Source organism: Schistocerca gregaria, chromosome 5, assembly GCF_023897955.1.
Source record: "Schistocerca gregaria isolate iqSchGreg1 chromosome 5, iqSchGreg1.2, whole genome shotgun sequence".
Taxonomy (NCBI): domain Eukaryota; kingdom Metazoa; phylum Arthropoda; class Insecta; order Orthoptera; family Acrididae; genus Schistocerca; species Schistocerca gregaria.
Window position 1 is genome coordinate 279,801,491 of NC_064924.1, and position 17,095 is coordinate 279,818,585.

Genomic DNA, 17,095 nt, shown 5'->3' on the forward strand with positions numbered 1-17,095 from the left:
TAGTTTGGTATGTTTGGTATGTTGTGACTGCAGGGTTTCTTTTCTGTTTTCTATATTTTTCTGTTCCGTTTAGTTGAGCCCATGGAACATTAAATTCATTCATCTTCCTCATGCTAAAATCAAAGTAATATCAATGTAATTTACACATGTTCATTTTTATTACTCAGTCTGTTTTGCTTTGAGGTAATTATTCAGCATTTCTATATTATACTGAAAAACTGTCCAAATGCAATATTTGTTACTCAGGTGGACCTCCTGCTTGTTCATCTCCTCTTGTATGAGGCGTGTTTTTTAAAGTAAGTACCGTTATGAAATTTAAAAAAGACGTACTAAGATATCTCAATAATTTTATTTTTACATGAAAGCCTGTACATAATTCTATGCACTTACGCCATCACAAGCTGATTCTTTCTTGTTTACGTTGTGTACTGAGTGTTTAAGATGCCTCTGATAATCGTGAGTCCCGCCGACTGTGAAGTACGGGCTATTATAAGATTTCTTAGTGCTAAAGGCCTAAAAGCAATCGATATTCATCGTGAGATCTGTGCAGTTTATGGAGAAAACATTATGAGTGATGGAATGGTAAGAAAGTGGGTGAGAGCATTTAAAGATGGCCGCACAAATGTGCATGATGACCAATGGAGTGGGCGTCCTTTGGTTGTTAATGAAAGTTTGGTGCAGGAAGTGGAGTGGATTAGATTAGATTAGATTTACTTTACATTCCAATTGATCCGTAGTGAGGAGGTCCTCCAGGATGTGGAACATGTCAGAAAAACAACAATACATGACAGATATTTACAACTAAAACAAATAAGCTAATGTACCATTCCACAGGACCCAAGTGGAATGATAGTCATTTTTTAATGAACAGTATATGAAAGTCATTTTACAAATACTAATGCACTGAATTTAGAATAAAAAAGTTTTATTTATTTATAAGGTAATAAACATGTAATACAACTACTATAATACTTACTTACAATGAACACATTACGGCACTGAAATGGTGCAGAAGTTAGATTGTACTTACACACACACACACACACACACACACACACACACACACACACTTACAGTGAACACATTACTGCACTGAAATTGCGCAGAAGTTATATTGTACTTTATATACATATATAATCTCACAAATCAGAATCAATTGGTTTTACTGAGAACCGCATCAATGGAGTAGAAGGAGTTGGCCACCAATAAATCCTTTAGGCTTCTCTTAAACTGAATTTCATTGGTTGTTAAGTTTTTTATGGCTGCTGGCAAGTTATTGAAAATGTGTGTTCCTGAATAATGCATACCTTCTTGTACAAGACTAAGTGACTTTAATCCTTGTGAAGATTATTCTTATTTCTAGTATTGATTCCATGAATTGCGCCATTGGTTTGAAAAAGTGATATATTTTTAATGACAAATTTCATTAAGGATTAAATATATTGGGAAGCAGTAGTTAGTATCCCTAGTTCCCTAAACAGGCTTCTGCAGGATGTTCTTGAGTTCACACCACATATAACTCTTACTGCACGTTTTTGTGCCCGGGAAACTTTAGCTTGGCCTGATGAATTACCCCAAAAAATAATCCCATATGACATTATGGAATGAAAGTAAGCATAGTATGCCAGCTTTTTCATTTTTATATCCCCTATGTCTGACAGAATTCGCATTGCAAACAGAGATTTGTTAAGACGCTTCAGCAGTTCTGTGGTGTGCTCCTCCCAGTTGAATTTATTATCAAGCTGTAATCCCAAGAATTTAACACTGTCCACTTCTTCTACCATCTTGTCATCGTATGTTTGACATATACTCGTGGGACACCCCTTACAGGTTCTGAACTGCATGTAGTGTGTATTTTCAAAGTTTAGTGACAAAGAATTGGCTAGGAACCAGTGATTAATGTCGACAAATATTTTATTAGCTGATCTTTCTAAGACTATGCTTGATTTGCTATTTATTGCAATGTTTGTATCATCAGCAAACAAAACGTACTTGGCATCTGGTAATGTTACTGATGAAAGGTCATTGATATACACAAGGGCCCAAAAATGGAACCTTGTGGGACCCCCACATGTAATTAGTTCCCAGTTGGATGATGCCTGATGGCTTGATACATGTCTCTTTCCTAATAACACCCTTTGTTTCCTGCCAGAGATATAAGATTTGAACCATTTTGTAGTATTTCCTGTTACACTATAATATTCTAATTTACTTAAAAGGATATTGTGATTTACACAGTCAAATGCCTTTGACAGATCACAAAATATACCAGTTGCCTGCAATTTTTTGTCTAATGAATTAAGCACATTTTCACTGTAAGTGTAGATAGCCTTCTCAATATCAGAACCTTTTAGAAATCCAAACTGTGACTTTGACAGTATGTTATTTGAGATAAGATGGTTATAAAGCCGACTGTACATTACTTTTTCGAAAATTTTTGAGAATGCTGGCAACAGTGAAATTGGACAGGAATTTGATGCTATTTCTTTATCTCCCTTCTTAAACAGTGGCTTAACTTTAGCATAGTTCAGCCATTCAGGAAATATTCCACTGATAAATGACTGGTTACACAGATAGCTTAATATGTTACTTAGCTCAGAATCACATTCTTTAATTAACTTTGTTTATATTTCATCATACCCACTAGATGTTTATGATTTTAAAGATTTTATGATGGACATTATTTCTGTTGGGATAGTGAGGGTCAAATTCATATTATGGAAGTTGCTTGAAATTTCTGGTCTGAGGTATTCCATAGCAGCATCTACCAAACCTGACAACCCCATCTTTTCAGTAACAGTTATAAAATGTTTATTAAAAAGTTCTGAAACACTATACACATCTGTCACCAATGTATCATTTACTCTTAATGCTATTTGTTCCTCTTCATGTCTGGTTCTACCGGTCTCCTTCTTCACTATATCCCAAATTGTCTTTATTTTGTTATCTGATATGACTATCTTTTCCTTGTAATATATTTCCTTTGACATCCGTATTACAGTCTTTAATATTTTGCAGTATTTCTTGTAATGTGCTTTAGCACCAACATCGGAACTGTTTCGGATTGACAGATACAGTTTTGTTTTTGTTTTACAAGATACCCCTATTCCTCGAGTAATCCATGGCTTTTTTGTAGACTTTGCTCTAATCTTGGTAAGTTTTGAGGGAAAACAGTGTTCGAATAAGGTAAGCACTTCACTAACAAAAGTGTTATATTTTTCATTCAAGCCGTGAGCACTGTAAACATCAGTCCAGTGAATGTCTCTGAGGAGTGTCCTAAAATAATCAATTTTTGGCTTATTGATTACCCTCTTGAGCTCAGATTTAACAGATTTTATATCCTGTTCAGTATTAACATTTAACAGAAGGAACTGCATGTCATGGTCTGAGAGGCCATTGACTATTGGTTTTGTAATATAATTTTGTTCATTGGACTTTTGTATAAAGATATTACCAATGGCTGTTTGTGAGCAAGAGTCTACCCGGTGGGGAACTTTACAGTGAGAATTAAGTTGAATGATAGTGTTACTAACTCAAATAAGTTCTTACTGGGAGAGTCTTTAAGGAAATCTACATTGAAATCACCAGCAACCAATATTTCTTTGTTTTTGGTTGTTAAATGGGCCAGTATAGCTACAAGGTGGTTTACAAACAGATTAAAGTAACCTGCAGGTGCTCGATATACGCTTAATATTATGAAGGATTTTTTGTGAAATTCTAATTCTGTTGCACATGCTTCCATATGCTGTTCTAGGCAAAATTGATGAATGTCTATGTTCTTAAATTTATGACAGTTCCTAATGAATGTGGCAAACTACCTCTTTCTCCATTTCTGATCTACAAAAGTGAGATGCTAACCTAAACTCTGTAACACTTAAAAGTTCTATACCAGGAGTCACATGATGTTCAGAGAGGCAGATTATGTCAGCTGGGTTTGAAGACACTAATTCATCTATGCAAATAGTTAATACATAAATTTTATTTCTCAGTCCTTGAATATTTTGATGCAATAACGATAGCTGACATTTCACATTGACTGAGTTAAAATTCGGTAGAGTTATATCTGCTGACTGTTGAAAATTCTTAACCAATAGCTGTTTATGCTGATGTAATACGCTGGAATTATGTTTTTTGATTTCTTTCTCAAACTTAAGGTTTGTCTCAGTTCTAACCTCTCTTAAAATTTGCTTTCTTTCTGTCCTCACTACCCTAAAAAAGGGTCTTCTCTGAACCCTATAACCACTGGTATTTTACCACTCATGACAGTGCCTCCCCCTTTAACTTTCCTGCTATTTCCCCAGCCAATTTACCCTTCCCCTTCCTGTTGAGGTGAAGGCCATGCCTAGTATAATCCCACCTATTGAGAGAATCAACAGGAACCACACCAATGTGTGACCCTGCACCCAACATAAGCAGCTGTTCCAGCTCCAAGTTAACTCCCTTGACAGAAAAGTTCGAATGAGGTCGGTCATGGCGCCCAAGAACAGATACAAACTCAACACTAGTATGCTTCGAAGCTGATGCAATCTTCGCCAGGTCACACTCTATACTGTACCCAGGATCTCTATCAATACTGTTACCTGCCCCACCCACTATAAGCATGCTGTCTTCCTTGGTGAAATCTTTGCAAAGTGATCCTAAATCCTGTGTCACCTGCTCAAGACCAGCACTAGGTTTAAAAAAATTGGTGACCTGATATTCTGATCCTAGTTCATCCTGCAAAAGTTGGCCAACACCTCTTCCATGGGAACTGCCTAGCAACAACACTTTCTTTCTCTTTAATGATTTCCTTACATTCTTACTTTTCAATTTGCTGCTGAAAGTGTGTTGTGCCCTGTCTGCAGAGAATTTAAAGATGGCCGCACAAATGTGCATGATGAACAATGGAGTGGGCGTCCTTCGGTCGTTAATGAAAGTTTGGTGCAGGAAGTGGACAATAAGCTGAGAGAAAAAAAGATGCTTTACGATTTCCTCCTTGCGGGATGACTCTCCTAATGCTTCTCATAATGTTTTGTATGGCATTGTGGGCAAGCACTTGAATTACCAAAAATTGTGCGCACACTGGGTACCAAAAATGTTCACAGATGTGCACAAAACCAAACGTTTAGACAGTGCATTGACTTTACTTGAGCGGTACCACAATGACGGTGATGATTTCTTAAGCCAAATTGTTACGGGCGATGAAACATGTGTGGCCTACATCACACCAGAATCAAAGCAACAGTCCATGGAATGGCGGCATTCAGATTCACACAGAAAAGTGAAGTTTAATCAAACAATTTCTGCCAAGAAAATCATGTGCACACTTTTCTTGGGACAGAAAAGGAGAACTGCTTGTGAAATTTCTGCCTTGTAATGAGACAATCAATGCAGCAGCTTATTGTAAGACACTGCACAATCTGCGCCATTCAATTCAGAACAAAAGACGTGGCAAGTTGAGCAAGGGCATTGTTTTGCTGCAAGACAATGCTCGTCTGCATGTGGCGAATCAGACCAAAGATCTCATCACATCTTTTAGATGGGAAACTCGAAATCATCCTCCATACAGCCCCGACCTTCCGCCCAGTGACTACCATCTGTTCCTGCACTTGAAGAAACACCTGGGCAGTCAGCGTCTTCAAGACGATGATGAAGTAAAAACAGTACTGATGCAGTGGTTAACAAGTCAGGCGGCAGACTTCTATGAGGAGGGTATTCAAAAACTGGTAGAATGTTCTGTCTCAATATTGACGGAAATTGTGTAGAAAAGTAGATTAAGGGCTTTAATGTACAAACAAAATTATTGAGATCTCTTAGCACATCTTTTTTTAATTTCAAAATGGTACTAACTCAAAAAACACACCTCGTATATATGACACGCACAGTAGACAATGCACGACAACCAAAGCAAAGAGAGAAAGAGGGACTCAGTGCTGTGTGGAGGTTCTTGTAAATCAGTAACATGGGAAGGATAGACAGTCAAAAACTTTTCAGTAATATCTGTTACTCCTAATTGTATACAATATTTCATTCTCAAACTTCCTATCTTCTGTAATCACCATTACTTTTAAACTGGTTTGCCTGCCAATATGCGATTGTAGTTGTCAATTTCAAAAACATATGCTATTAAGAAAGGAGATACAATTAAAGTTCAATAGAGCAATCACCAGACTTCATAGTAATCACATGCCAAAAGTATTATCTGATAGAACAGACAGGTACGTACCCTTGGATCTTCAGTGAAACATGCAGAGAACCGACTCCGAGGTAGTTTGTTCAGTGGTAGTTTGTGGCAGGGGTGTTCTGTATCATTGTAGTCCACTAATTCAGACTTAGCACTCAGATGGCTAAAGCAAGTTGGACGCATAGAATCCACCACAACCAGTAGTAGACTTGTGTGTGGAACACGGCATGGAATGAATGGTCTAGAAGAAAACAACCACAAAATGAATGTAATTTATAAAACAGTTCAGTTTAAACAAGTGAAAACAAAATTTTGTTGCATAAAATTGTGTGTTTCTAAAAAAATCTATGTGATAACCCAAAAAATTTTCATTCAGTGCAACACATTTAAGGATGTACAATTACCGGTGCTAAAAAAAAAAAGCTTTTCATTTATGAAGGTGCTGAAGGTAAGGAAATGTTGCACCAAACGCCAGGCTATGTAGGCAATTGTTTGAGGTCTCAGGTCACATGCACTATAATATTCACTAGTATCTGAGAGCCATTCTGGGCCACAATTAACAACAGGGCAGACTGTACTGTGTTCACCTTCTAAGTAGTACTTCAACTACTACATCAAAGATAAGCAGGAGAGGTAATGTGCAAGCACCATTGGTGATGAGTTCTCAGATGTAGCTAGAGTAACCTCGCCAATTTTAGCACATTTAGGCACTGGTACGTACAGGAGCAGTTGTTTGAAGGGTCAGTGATTGCTAGTAGCTGAGATGTCTTTACAGCTATTATTACAGAAGTCTGAGGAAAGATACCTTTGCTAATACTAGTTGCTATATGTAAAAACAGAAATAACAGTCATACACAAGTGCTTTGTTTTTGTAGCAAAACATATCATTATTGAAAATGTCTAAAATATTGTTTCAATTTTGATATTAGGTCTACAATTTTGTTTCCACCATTTTCTAACAGCTGGGAGTAGCGGCAAGTGATGGTGGAGGTGGTAGGTTGTAAGTGTCACACAATAAGCTTAGGCATTTTTAAACATAACACCATCAAAATATTAGTTGATTTGTGATTGCATCATAATGTTACTCTTGATTAAATATGTCAACTTATGAGCCCAGTTCTTGTCATTTGCAGGAAGTTTTACTTTTCAGCTTTAACATGACAAAATCAGTGGCTGAGGCTCATAAAAAGCTGGACAAGACATGTGGTGTGGCATCTATTAAGAAAAGAATGTGCAGCGAAAGTTTCAGCAGTTCAAGAACAGTGATTCTGATGTCTAAACCCTGCATGGTGGTGGAAGAGAGAAGGTTTTCGAAGCTACTGAAATCAACGGAAACAATCACAGTAGATCGCTATTCAAAATTGCACTTGCACCTAGCACTGAACAAGAAACAGCAACAGTACAGCAATAGACATGAAAAGGTGATTTTTCAGTACGACAACGCTCAACCTGGTGTTGCAAAGCCCATCAGAACATTCTTGAAACTGTTGACATGGGAAGTCGTCCCTCACCCGCTGTATTCTCCAAACATTGCACCCTCTGACTACCACCTTTTTTGTTGAATGGCACATGGTCTGGCAGTCAAACCCTCCAGTCATATGAACAAGTGCAAAATTGGAGAAAGTAGTGACTAGCAATGGCCAATACTTTGAACCGTAATTTTTTTGTAAGTTTTTCACAATAAAGCTTTGAACTTAAAAGAAAAAAATGGAAGAAGTAAAGTTGTACACATAATAACATGAATCATTTAAACTTCCATTAAATTCACATGTCACTTCTGCTATTTTAGATGCCTGGAAAAAAGCAGAAGCTACAGAAGCATTGTGTAACATAGGTGTTAGCTCCCTCTGAATTCCTCCTCTCTAGTGAAGTCACTGCAGGTAGCAACCCTTTTTTCTAGGGCCCAACAGAAAGTTTACAGATAGCATTTCCTGATAATTTCCTGCACTGTGTGTCTCTTCTGATCCATTTGGAAGTGCAATTTCTTATCCATAACTTTTAAAAGCTACTGAAAGCCAGAATTTCACTTGTACATTTTAAATTTGTCCCCTGTAGTACCTGTTACAGTGGCTCCTCTTTTGCTCACACATCATTAGCATGCATTTCTATTTCCATTTCAATTATATTACATTACATTTTGTTACTCTATCTGTCCCTGTGATTTTTGAATACTATATATGACAGCTGTATATAGGACAATCTATAAATCAGCATGAGCACGTACGAGGTTCATCATCATCTGGGAATACCACACTTGCGGACAGCTAATTGGTCATACTGTCTACTAGCTTTCTGTCTCACTCTTGGAAAATATGTTAACAATATAACTGAGGTGGCACCACACAGATTCTAAAAAACATACTTTCAATTTTTGACAAAATAATGTAATTGGATAGTCTTTCCATATCATCCCATCCAATAACTTTCCCCTTACCCAGGATTCTGGGTGACTTATCCAAAATCTATCCCTTTTCCTAGACCTCTCCAGTCCTATTCCTTCACCCCTCTTCCTCCCCCTTCAACCCTTCTGTCTGAAGATGGAGCCACAGGCTCTGAAAGTCTGTGTAATTATAACCTCCTTTTATGTGTGTGTTGTGCTGCCTCTCAGTGACTAGATTTTTTACCTAACCAATTATGTTGAAAAATATACTTTGTCATCCTAAGTATTTATGAACATAATGTCCTCCTTAGTGCAACGGATCACCTTGCTGAAAAGTTCCCTCTACTAAAAAATTTAAAACAGCAGGAAAACTATGGAACCGCCATTTATTGTGACTAATTTTAGATGTTGTTTATTAACTTATATTGCCTATCACAGAAACATTTTCAGATATGTTTACAAAGTAAGTAAATTTAATTTTGGCACAGAAAAACCTACTATTTCATGCCCATTATTAGATGCAATCATTTATTTCACAACAGTTTTCAGGGGACACTGTCACTTAGACCACTGTTGTTAGCGCCCACCCCCCACACACAGCACCCTCACTGCCAAGCTGGACCATCAAGATAGGTTTGGTAGCATCTCCTCTGAAGGGAGTGTTTCAAATGTGAGATTTTGGCTTGGAATTCAGCCAACAGCATAAAAGCTAAACCTGGTGACTAAATTAAAGAATAAGCAAAAACATTAACAGAAACTAGATAAAGTAGCAACTGGAGCACTTCTTACAAGTTTTGTTAACATTATGAATAAAATTTCCGTGATGCACATTACATAACATCTTGTTTCACATAAAAATATTTACTTTCCCATCCCTATGTTAGCAGTGAAACCACAATAACAGCTCAGTGACAGGCACTACAGTCTGCATCTACATTTTTCTTTTCATACTATGATGATATAATTATCCTGCACTGTGTACAGTTATATGCAATACCTGGTGAGCTTTCATTATGAATGGAGAGGCAATTTGAGGTTATGCTCTTCATGGTCTGTGAATTTTTGGCTGCATTACAAAAATAATGGTCAGAAAGAATTTCCACTCAATGAAGATGAGGTACATATTTGGAACATATCGAATAACTGTGCTATTCAGTAAGTCTCAATTTATGTTTATCTTCCTTTTGTTGCTTTTCCTCATATTACCAACTTTCTCCCTTCAGTGTTTAATTACACCCATTCTCCATTCTCATAGTTCTAAATTCCACTTCTGCCTATCATCTAACCATGCCTCTCATCTATTAAGATTTCTTCAACATGGAGATTTCAGCTTACAATATTACCTAACTGTTCGACATGTCATTTCTTGTTGTTGTTCATGATATTGAAATTAAATCATGAGACAGGCTCTGAAATTATACTATAATCATAGCTCTGTGAATTTTTCGAGAATAGTAAGGTAATAAACAGTAAATAGCACAATTTTTTATTGTAAGTAAAAGTATCTTAGAATTATTCATTTAGTTCCTCCTTTCAACTGACAGTTTTTTATAACTCAAGATCAGAGAGTGTGACCAGCAAGACAACCAAATGTTTTGAATAGTGCACATAAATCAAATACTACCAACAAAAATAAACAACATTTGAAAATATAATATGGATAGACAAAAAAAAAAATCTACTTACCAAGCAGTGCCAGGAGACACATGTAAAGGATGTGGACGTACACAAACTTCCAGAGCCAGGGGCTCCCCCTTTTGGCAGAAGGACTGAAGGGAAATGAGGAGGCAAGAAGGAAAAGTATTGAAGTTTAGGAAATGGGAAGCGTTATGGAAAAGTCACCCAGAAACCCAGATCAGGGGAGACTTCCTGGACAGGATGGGAAATCTTTCCTTCTCATCCTGTCCAGGAAGTCTCCCCTTAGCCATGGTTCTGAGCAACGTTTCGACACATAAATCAAATAGACAGAAATGATACATAACATGAAAGATAGAGAAAGCAGTGCTTTTTAATATGCATACCTCGAACAGTGACTTGGGATGAACTGGAAATCTTCACATTCCAGGTTCTCTGGATGAAACACATATAAGTTGTACTTCTGATCACATGGTTTGGCAACCCTCTTCATTTTCATCTTTTTCTTTGGGGCCTCAGTAGTAGGCCCAAATGTTGCTGCATCATAATTAATTTATGATATCAATAAATTTATGTGACCATATAAACTGACAAAATAGATAGTGGTATTTAAAAATTGTAATTCTGCAACAGCAGAAATATACACAATTTTTTGTCAAAAGTAGAATACCAAGAATGATAACTGGGACTGAAATGAATTTTATGCCACAGATTAGATACATGACAGTACATAAATTATCCCCATGGCAGTGTGAAGCACCCAGGTATTGCAATCAGTGGCTCTAAACACCAGGGCATGAAATCCAAGAGGGGCACATATTTATCTGGTGAATCTCCATCCATATGGTTTGCATTACTTTCTCAAAACCAATAATGATTGCTGGAGGACCAGGAGAAACAAATTTCCAACTACACATATTCCAGACATGTTCTGATATGCAGCATGTTGCACAGATGGTATTCTTCATCTTTCAAATAAGGTTTATGTCATATCCTGCTACTAGTGCATGGGAGTGTGAGTGCACCAAGTGTAATGTTACACTTGTATTTACTTAAATCAACTGCCAACTGTATCAGTGTGGGCTGCCCACTAGAGGCTGCCTGTAGGAAGCATGCACATGGCATGCCATGCCATCTACCAGTGACTCAAACTCTATGTGCACAGAGCAATGCTGACTGACTCCCTCTACATTCTTCTAGTTTGTACTACTACACATTAGTTGTTCTGTATCATGGAATCATGAGAGGCTTATTTCCATTATTGTTCAGAGGCTTATGAATAAAGCCATATTTGTGTCACTTGGATCGGTTTCATGTATTACTTGGTTACAACACAACTGTCATGGCACAGCCCATGCCGTGTTCGTGCTTCCTATAGGCCTGTATGCACTGATACATTTGGTGGTTCATTTAAGTACACATGTGCCGCAACACTACTCTCAGCAACTGACACTCACACACACTAGCAGCAGAATACAGCAGTTTACAAATCTTTAGTTGCATATGGTGTGTGATTGAAGGGAAGATTGTTTTGAACAGAAGACTTTAATGATCACCTATCCTACAGAGCAAATTCTGTAGAATTAGTACAATTTCTTAACTGCAATGTTAACAAAGGTGTCACCTGTTTCCCTAATCCTTCAGAACTATATCACCTGTGGAAACAAAATATTGGCATCATCTGTTGCAATACATATATTTATGCATAGATGTTGTTACTTTTTTCAAATAAAATGCTAAATGGTTAAAAATGAAGTAGCAAAATTTTGCCTTTTGTCTAGTGCTTAAACATAAGTTAATAGATCTCTATGCCGAAAGGCAACAACGAAAAGATGACAATAAATATTAAAAACAATAGTAGGGGTGAAACAAACACAATCTTGTGAAATTCTTATTCTCACATTATGTCTCTCATTACCCTAAGTCATCTTTTACATAACATTAATTTCAGTTCAGCCTCATATCAGAAAATCAGCCACAGAAAGAACCGTAAACAAGTTCTGTCAGCCTCCAGATTGTGAAGTCATACACAGAAAAATAAAGTAAGGAATAAAATAAAATAAGAGACTGATAAGCAGAACTAGAGCACAGCAGAACAGACATGCAAAGAAAACAGACATGCAAAGAAGAGCTATTTCAGAGAGAGAGAGAGAGAGAGAGAGAGAGAGAGAGAGAGAGAGAGAGAGAGAGAGAGACTATATGGGAATTTCAAAACACTACTTTCGACATCCCATACATATTATCATGCAACACCACAGGGGTTATTACAGATTTTGCAAGTAAGTGATACAGGAAAAGGAGATACAAACATTATAAAAAAACTAAGGCACGTTAAGCAATTGGGAATATAAGTAAGATACAAAGGATGTAAGCTTCACAAAATATATACAAAGTTAAAATTTAGTTTTTGACTTTTCAGTTCCACAAGGAAATACACAGAATTTTTCATGAAAGCAAATGTCTAAGACTTCTTTGCATAAACAAAACAGAAATATAACAGGCTGAGTGCAAACAGAGCTACAACAGGTATGCACATTTATGACAAATAACTGTAGAACATATGAAATTAAATTTTCGGCCGGGAGACCATCTGGGGTTGTTTGGCCACCTAGTGGAAGTCTTCTTTTTTATTTTATGACGCTTAAATTACATACATGTTCATACAGATGAGACGAAATGAAATTACAAGGACACAAACACCCAGTCTCCAAATGAAGCAAATCTCCAACCCTTCGGGGAATTGAGCCTGTGACCCTGCACTTTAGATGCAGCAACACTAACCAACCACTAGACCACAAGCTGAGGACCTTAGAGCATATAATAAATTAAGTCAACTTTTAGATAGAAGTTGAGTGTAAAAACAAATAATCAATTAAATTCTTCTTGCTTTTCTTCCATATTTCACAATAAAAAAGTTATTTTTATCAAAACTGAATGAATAATAAGAAAGACAGCTACCTACAACATAAATGACATAAGGAGCATTGAATAGTCACCTTGCATATCAAACCCTTCCTTTTAATATACATAATATTCAGCAGTGTATTACATATAAAAAATAATGTATTTCTATTTTACATTTCTGGAGGAAGGGGGGGGGGCTGTCCTCTGTTCACAAATAATATAATTATTTATGTTAACTGTGTAACAAGGAAGAACTGTGTGTAAATGTTAAGTGAATTTTTAGTAACAAACAATGTCACATGATACATATGAACAATAACAAAGAAGAAACCACAGTCCAGTAATCGTCTTAAGACAACACATTTGATCACAATGATATGAAAACTTGACTAAATATCATTGCCATACATTTATTGTACTATGAACTTTTAGTTCTTTAGTGTCCTCTCTATTCACATAACTAACTGACGAATAATAGTTTTTTTTTCCCAACACAGACTTGGAAATTATTTTATAATAATTAACAGTGACTAAAAGGAAATATCTGCTAATTACCACGAAGAAGGCAAAACAATTTTTTTAAAAGTACCATATAATAAATATTACTGCATTAACTGTTTTTCAAAAATCAAATTCAAAACACACCTATCAGTGATATATAACTTCCAAAACAATTCATTACAAATCTTCAAGACACAATATTTGGTTTCACATTATTTTCTTTGCCAAATGGCACTAGCTTTTAAAAATTAAGCACATTTATTTTTTCTGATTGACTCAGATATCAAAAACAAGGAAAACATATAACTTTATGCAGATTATTATTCATTCTTTTGTGGCCACAAGTATTATACTGGACAGGAAGGGGTACGAGCAGGTATTTGACTACGTAGTTCTCTCATTTTCTGAAAACCTAGATAAAAGGTAGGCCAGTTTCTTACTTCTGCTTTTTTAAAATCATTATCTATTCATTTACTTATACTTCAGTTCCTTAAATTTCATCACGAGCCTTCAGGAATGTGGAACAAGTCAAGATGTATATTAAAAGGCAGAAGCAGATATTGCAGGCTACTTCTGTAAAGCAGACCAACAAACAATTACAATAATTGTTAAGTACAAGAATTGCTTCTAAATTACAGCAACCATATGCTTTTATTATGTGGTACTATGCTCTTCAGATCACATCATCAGGGGCTTTCCCTGCCTCTAAAAGGACTCCACTGTAGTGTCAAGTGACAGAAGAGAACATTCCCATTTCAAGGAGTGCTGTCTGACACATGGATACAATTACATCCATATCACTGAAAATGATCTGTTGTGGAATTATGAAACACATATTATGCTCTTGTACTATGATGTTTTTTGGGAATGAAAATCCCCTCTATGGGAATCACTAAGGTTTCCGTACACAGAGATCCAGAGGGTCACAGGTAAACGTACATAAATTTATGTCATTGTTTTTGTTAAATGACAAAATATGCCACATTAATGTTGTCATGAATCATGACTTATTAGTTGTACAACAGGGCTTCAAATTTCTTGTGGGCAATTGTGCTTTAATTCTACACTTTTCTGCCAGTTCTTGACAGTTGGTCAGATGTGTAGATTGAAAAATGTCATTGGTGCTTTTGTATTACAAATATTGGTAACTGATATTATGAAGCTAAGATCTTATCTCTCATCCTGAAATTTACAGTAGATTGCCATGGGAAAAGAAACACACCCTAGCAGACAGGTAAGTTTGGTTCTTGTGACTCTTTAGGCTTCCCTAATGGATATGTTCAGTATATGGCTCTTGGGTCTGCTGTTGGATCATGCTGTGTGTGTCCCACACAGATTGTGATCTGGTGACAGATGTGAGAGCCACATATTGAAGTTGATTCTTTCTTAAATCAAATTTATTAATATGTTTATATTTTATAAGATACCCACTACACTATTACTGTGACAGGCAATGCTGACCTTTGAACTAATAACAGAGTTCTTGGGATCTTGGCAGCAACAGAAAATAAAACCTTGGTGTGACTTTACAGTAAGTAAAGTTGTGAATTCATGTCACATTACCATAATATGAGTAATGAAGCATGCAAGTGATTTCTGGTAGAGATATTGTCATGTGTGGATTTGTTTAAACCTCCCAAATGAATTACAACCCATAACTGAATGTGAATCTTTGTCTTTTACAGGCTGATTCTTATTTCCCTTGTTAGTATTTTCCACAGACTGAGTCAACATTTCATTTTGCCATTATCAGTCTCATATCTTTACAGGTTGCTGATAGGCTAATTTAAGGATGCAGTATAGTTTGGACAAAGAAAATTACACTTTTAACAACATTTTGTGAACTGTGGCATTACATGAAACATACAACAAGCTGTATTTAGCTTAGGTGATTTTAGCTACACATCCTAAAAATAAAGTTGGAAATATAAAAAGAGAAGGACAGAGACTACATTGTGATTATAACAATCTTAAGTTTCTCTTATATCAAAACTGATTTAAAATAAAGTTAGACCATTAAAATGGGCATCAAAAATTGGTATCAGTTCTGAGTGATGTGTCCAGCAGCACTTGGATTTTACAGTCACTCAGTAACATTTATCGCCATGTTGGAAATGAGACATTTAGTACTTTTTTCAAATACTTGTGGAAGGAATACTGAATACGGAAAATCAACAGTAACCACTCACAGTATAAAAAAAATCTTAATGTTAGATATCCAGGATATTATAGTGAGGTTTCTTTTTGATTGCTAAGCACCACTGGAAGGCACACGGGATCTGATAACTACACAGCTACTCAGATCCAAAATCAAGCAAACATTCTCTGCAAGATAGTTTTCCAAACCACAAATTTGGGAAAGAAAATAACACATTTCAGGTGGAACCAAATGTCACAATGTTGGTTTAATGATCTGGACTGAAAACTCTTGGGTACTAAACTGCAACCACTGTTATTGCAATTATGGGATAAAACTTCTGTACTAAACTGTCACACTATTTACACTGATAGCAATCTCACTCTGTTCTGGCTGTTCAGTGACTTCCTCCTCCAGATAGTCATCATCGTAGTACTCTGTAGAATATAATACACATATACAGAAACATGAGGCCTCTAATTACAATGCATAGACATTTTTACAGTTATAAATATTTTATTGTACCAAATATGGATACAGGCTAATAAAAAAAGCAATACTGGCTAATGGATGTGTTCAAGATATACGAAACAAAACACTGATATGTACTTCAAATTTCTGTAAGCAAATATACGTCATACAAAGAAGAACAAACATCCCAGAATTAGTTCAACTGAGCAAATTTTAAATTCAAAGAATTAACTAGTGGTTGGTGTTACTGTATGTATTAGATTTATAGTGATTTACATTATTTTTATAAAGGTAGAATGAATGGTAGGTTTAGGATCTATTTTATGCCTGATGCCTCTCCTAAGAATCATCGTGTGCATTTTCTCTGGTGTTTGCCCAGATATTTGTAACTCCACTTTTGCAGGATGTAGGTGGGGCCATTCTCAATGAATATTGCTTCTCACACATTTCATGAAACACCAAGTGCAAACAGAAAATGCTAGTTTGTTACTCATAATAATAAAAATGTTCCTATTTTCTTACAAAAGTCCCAACTAGATCATGTGCTTTATTTAACAAAATGTATTAATAGGGAAAGCAAAAGAAAAGGCAGATCAGTACTCCAACAGCAACTAAGTAGCACAGCTGTATGATGGTAACAGACACACTGTGTTGTGCAATCTGGCATATGACACAGATAGTCCAAAGCACAGATGTTTACGGATTTTCATTATCAATTGCATTAAAAACTAGCTGAAAGCAACAGTACTAATACAGCCCACTACAGTATAGTTTTCTGTTTTCATAGAACACTTTCCTTGCTCCAACTTATGTGTTAGGCCATGCTGAACTGTTTGTCCACTACTGCCATGCAATGAGGCAAAGCAATGGTCATAGTATGTCTTTTGCTGTGTTTATTATTACA

The 17,095-nt window shown here is 36.2% G+C and overlaps 1 protein-coding gene across 4 annotated transcripts in view; it reads right to left on the bottom strand.

Annotated features, from left to right (window-relative positions):
- Nucleotides 1–17,095, bottom strand: part of LOC126273152 (voltage-dependent calcium channel subunit alpha-2/delta-3-like) — a 332,649-nt gene that overhangs the window by 11,951 nt on the left and 303,603 nt on the right. For 2 of the 4 annotated variants that reach the window (XM_049976608.1, XM_049976605.1), the window contains 3 exons: nucleotides 16,104–16,157; nucleotides 10,565–10,715; nucleotides 6,206–6,404 (listed from right to left, as the gene is read on the bottom strand). In XM_049976608.1, coding sequence (XP_049832565.1) covers nucleotides 6,206–6,404; nucleotides 10,565–10,715; nucleotides 16,104–16,157 — 404 coding nt within the window. The remainder of the gene's footprint in view (nucleotides 1–6,205; nucleotides 6,405–10,564; nucleotides 10,716–16,103; nucleotides 16,158–17,095) is intronic. The other 2 variants (XM_049976609.1, XM_049976607.1) reach the window with 1 other exon arrangement.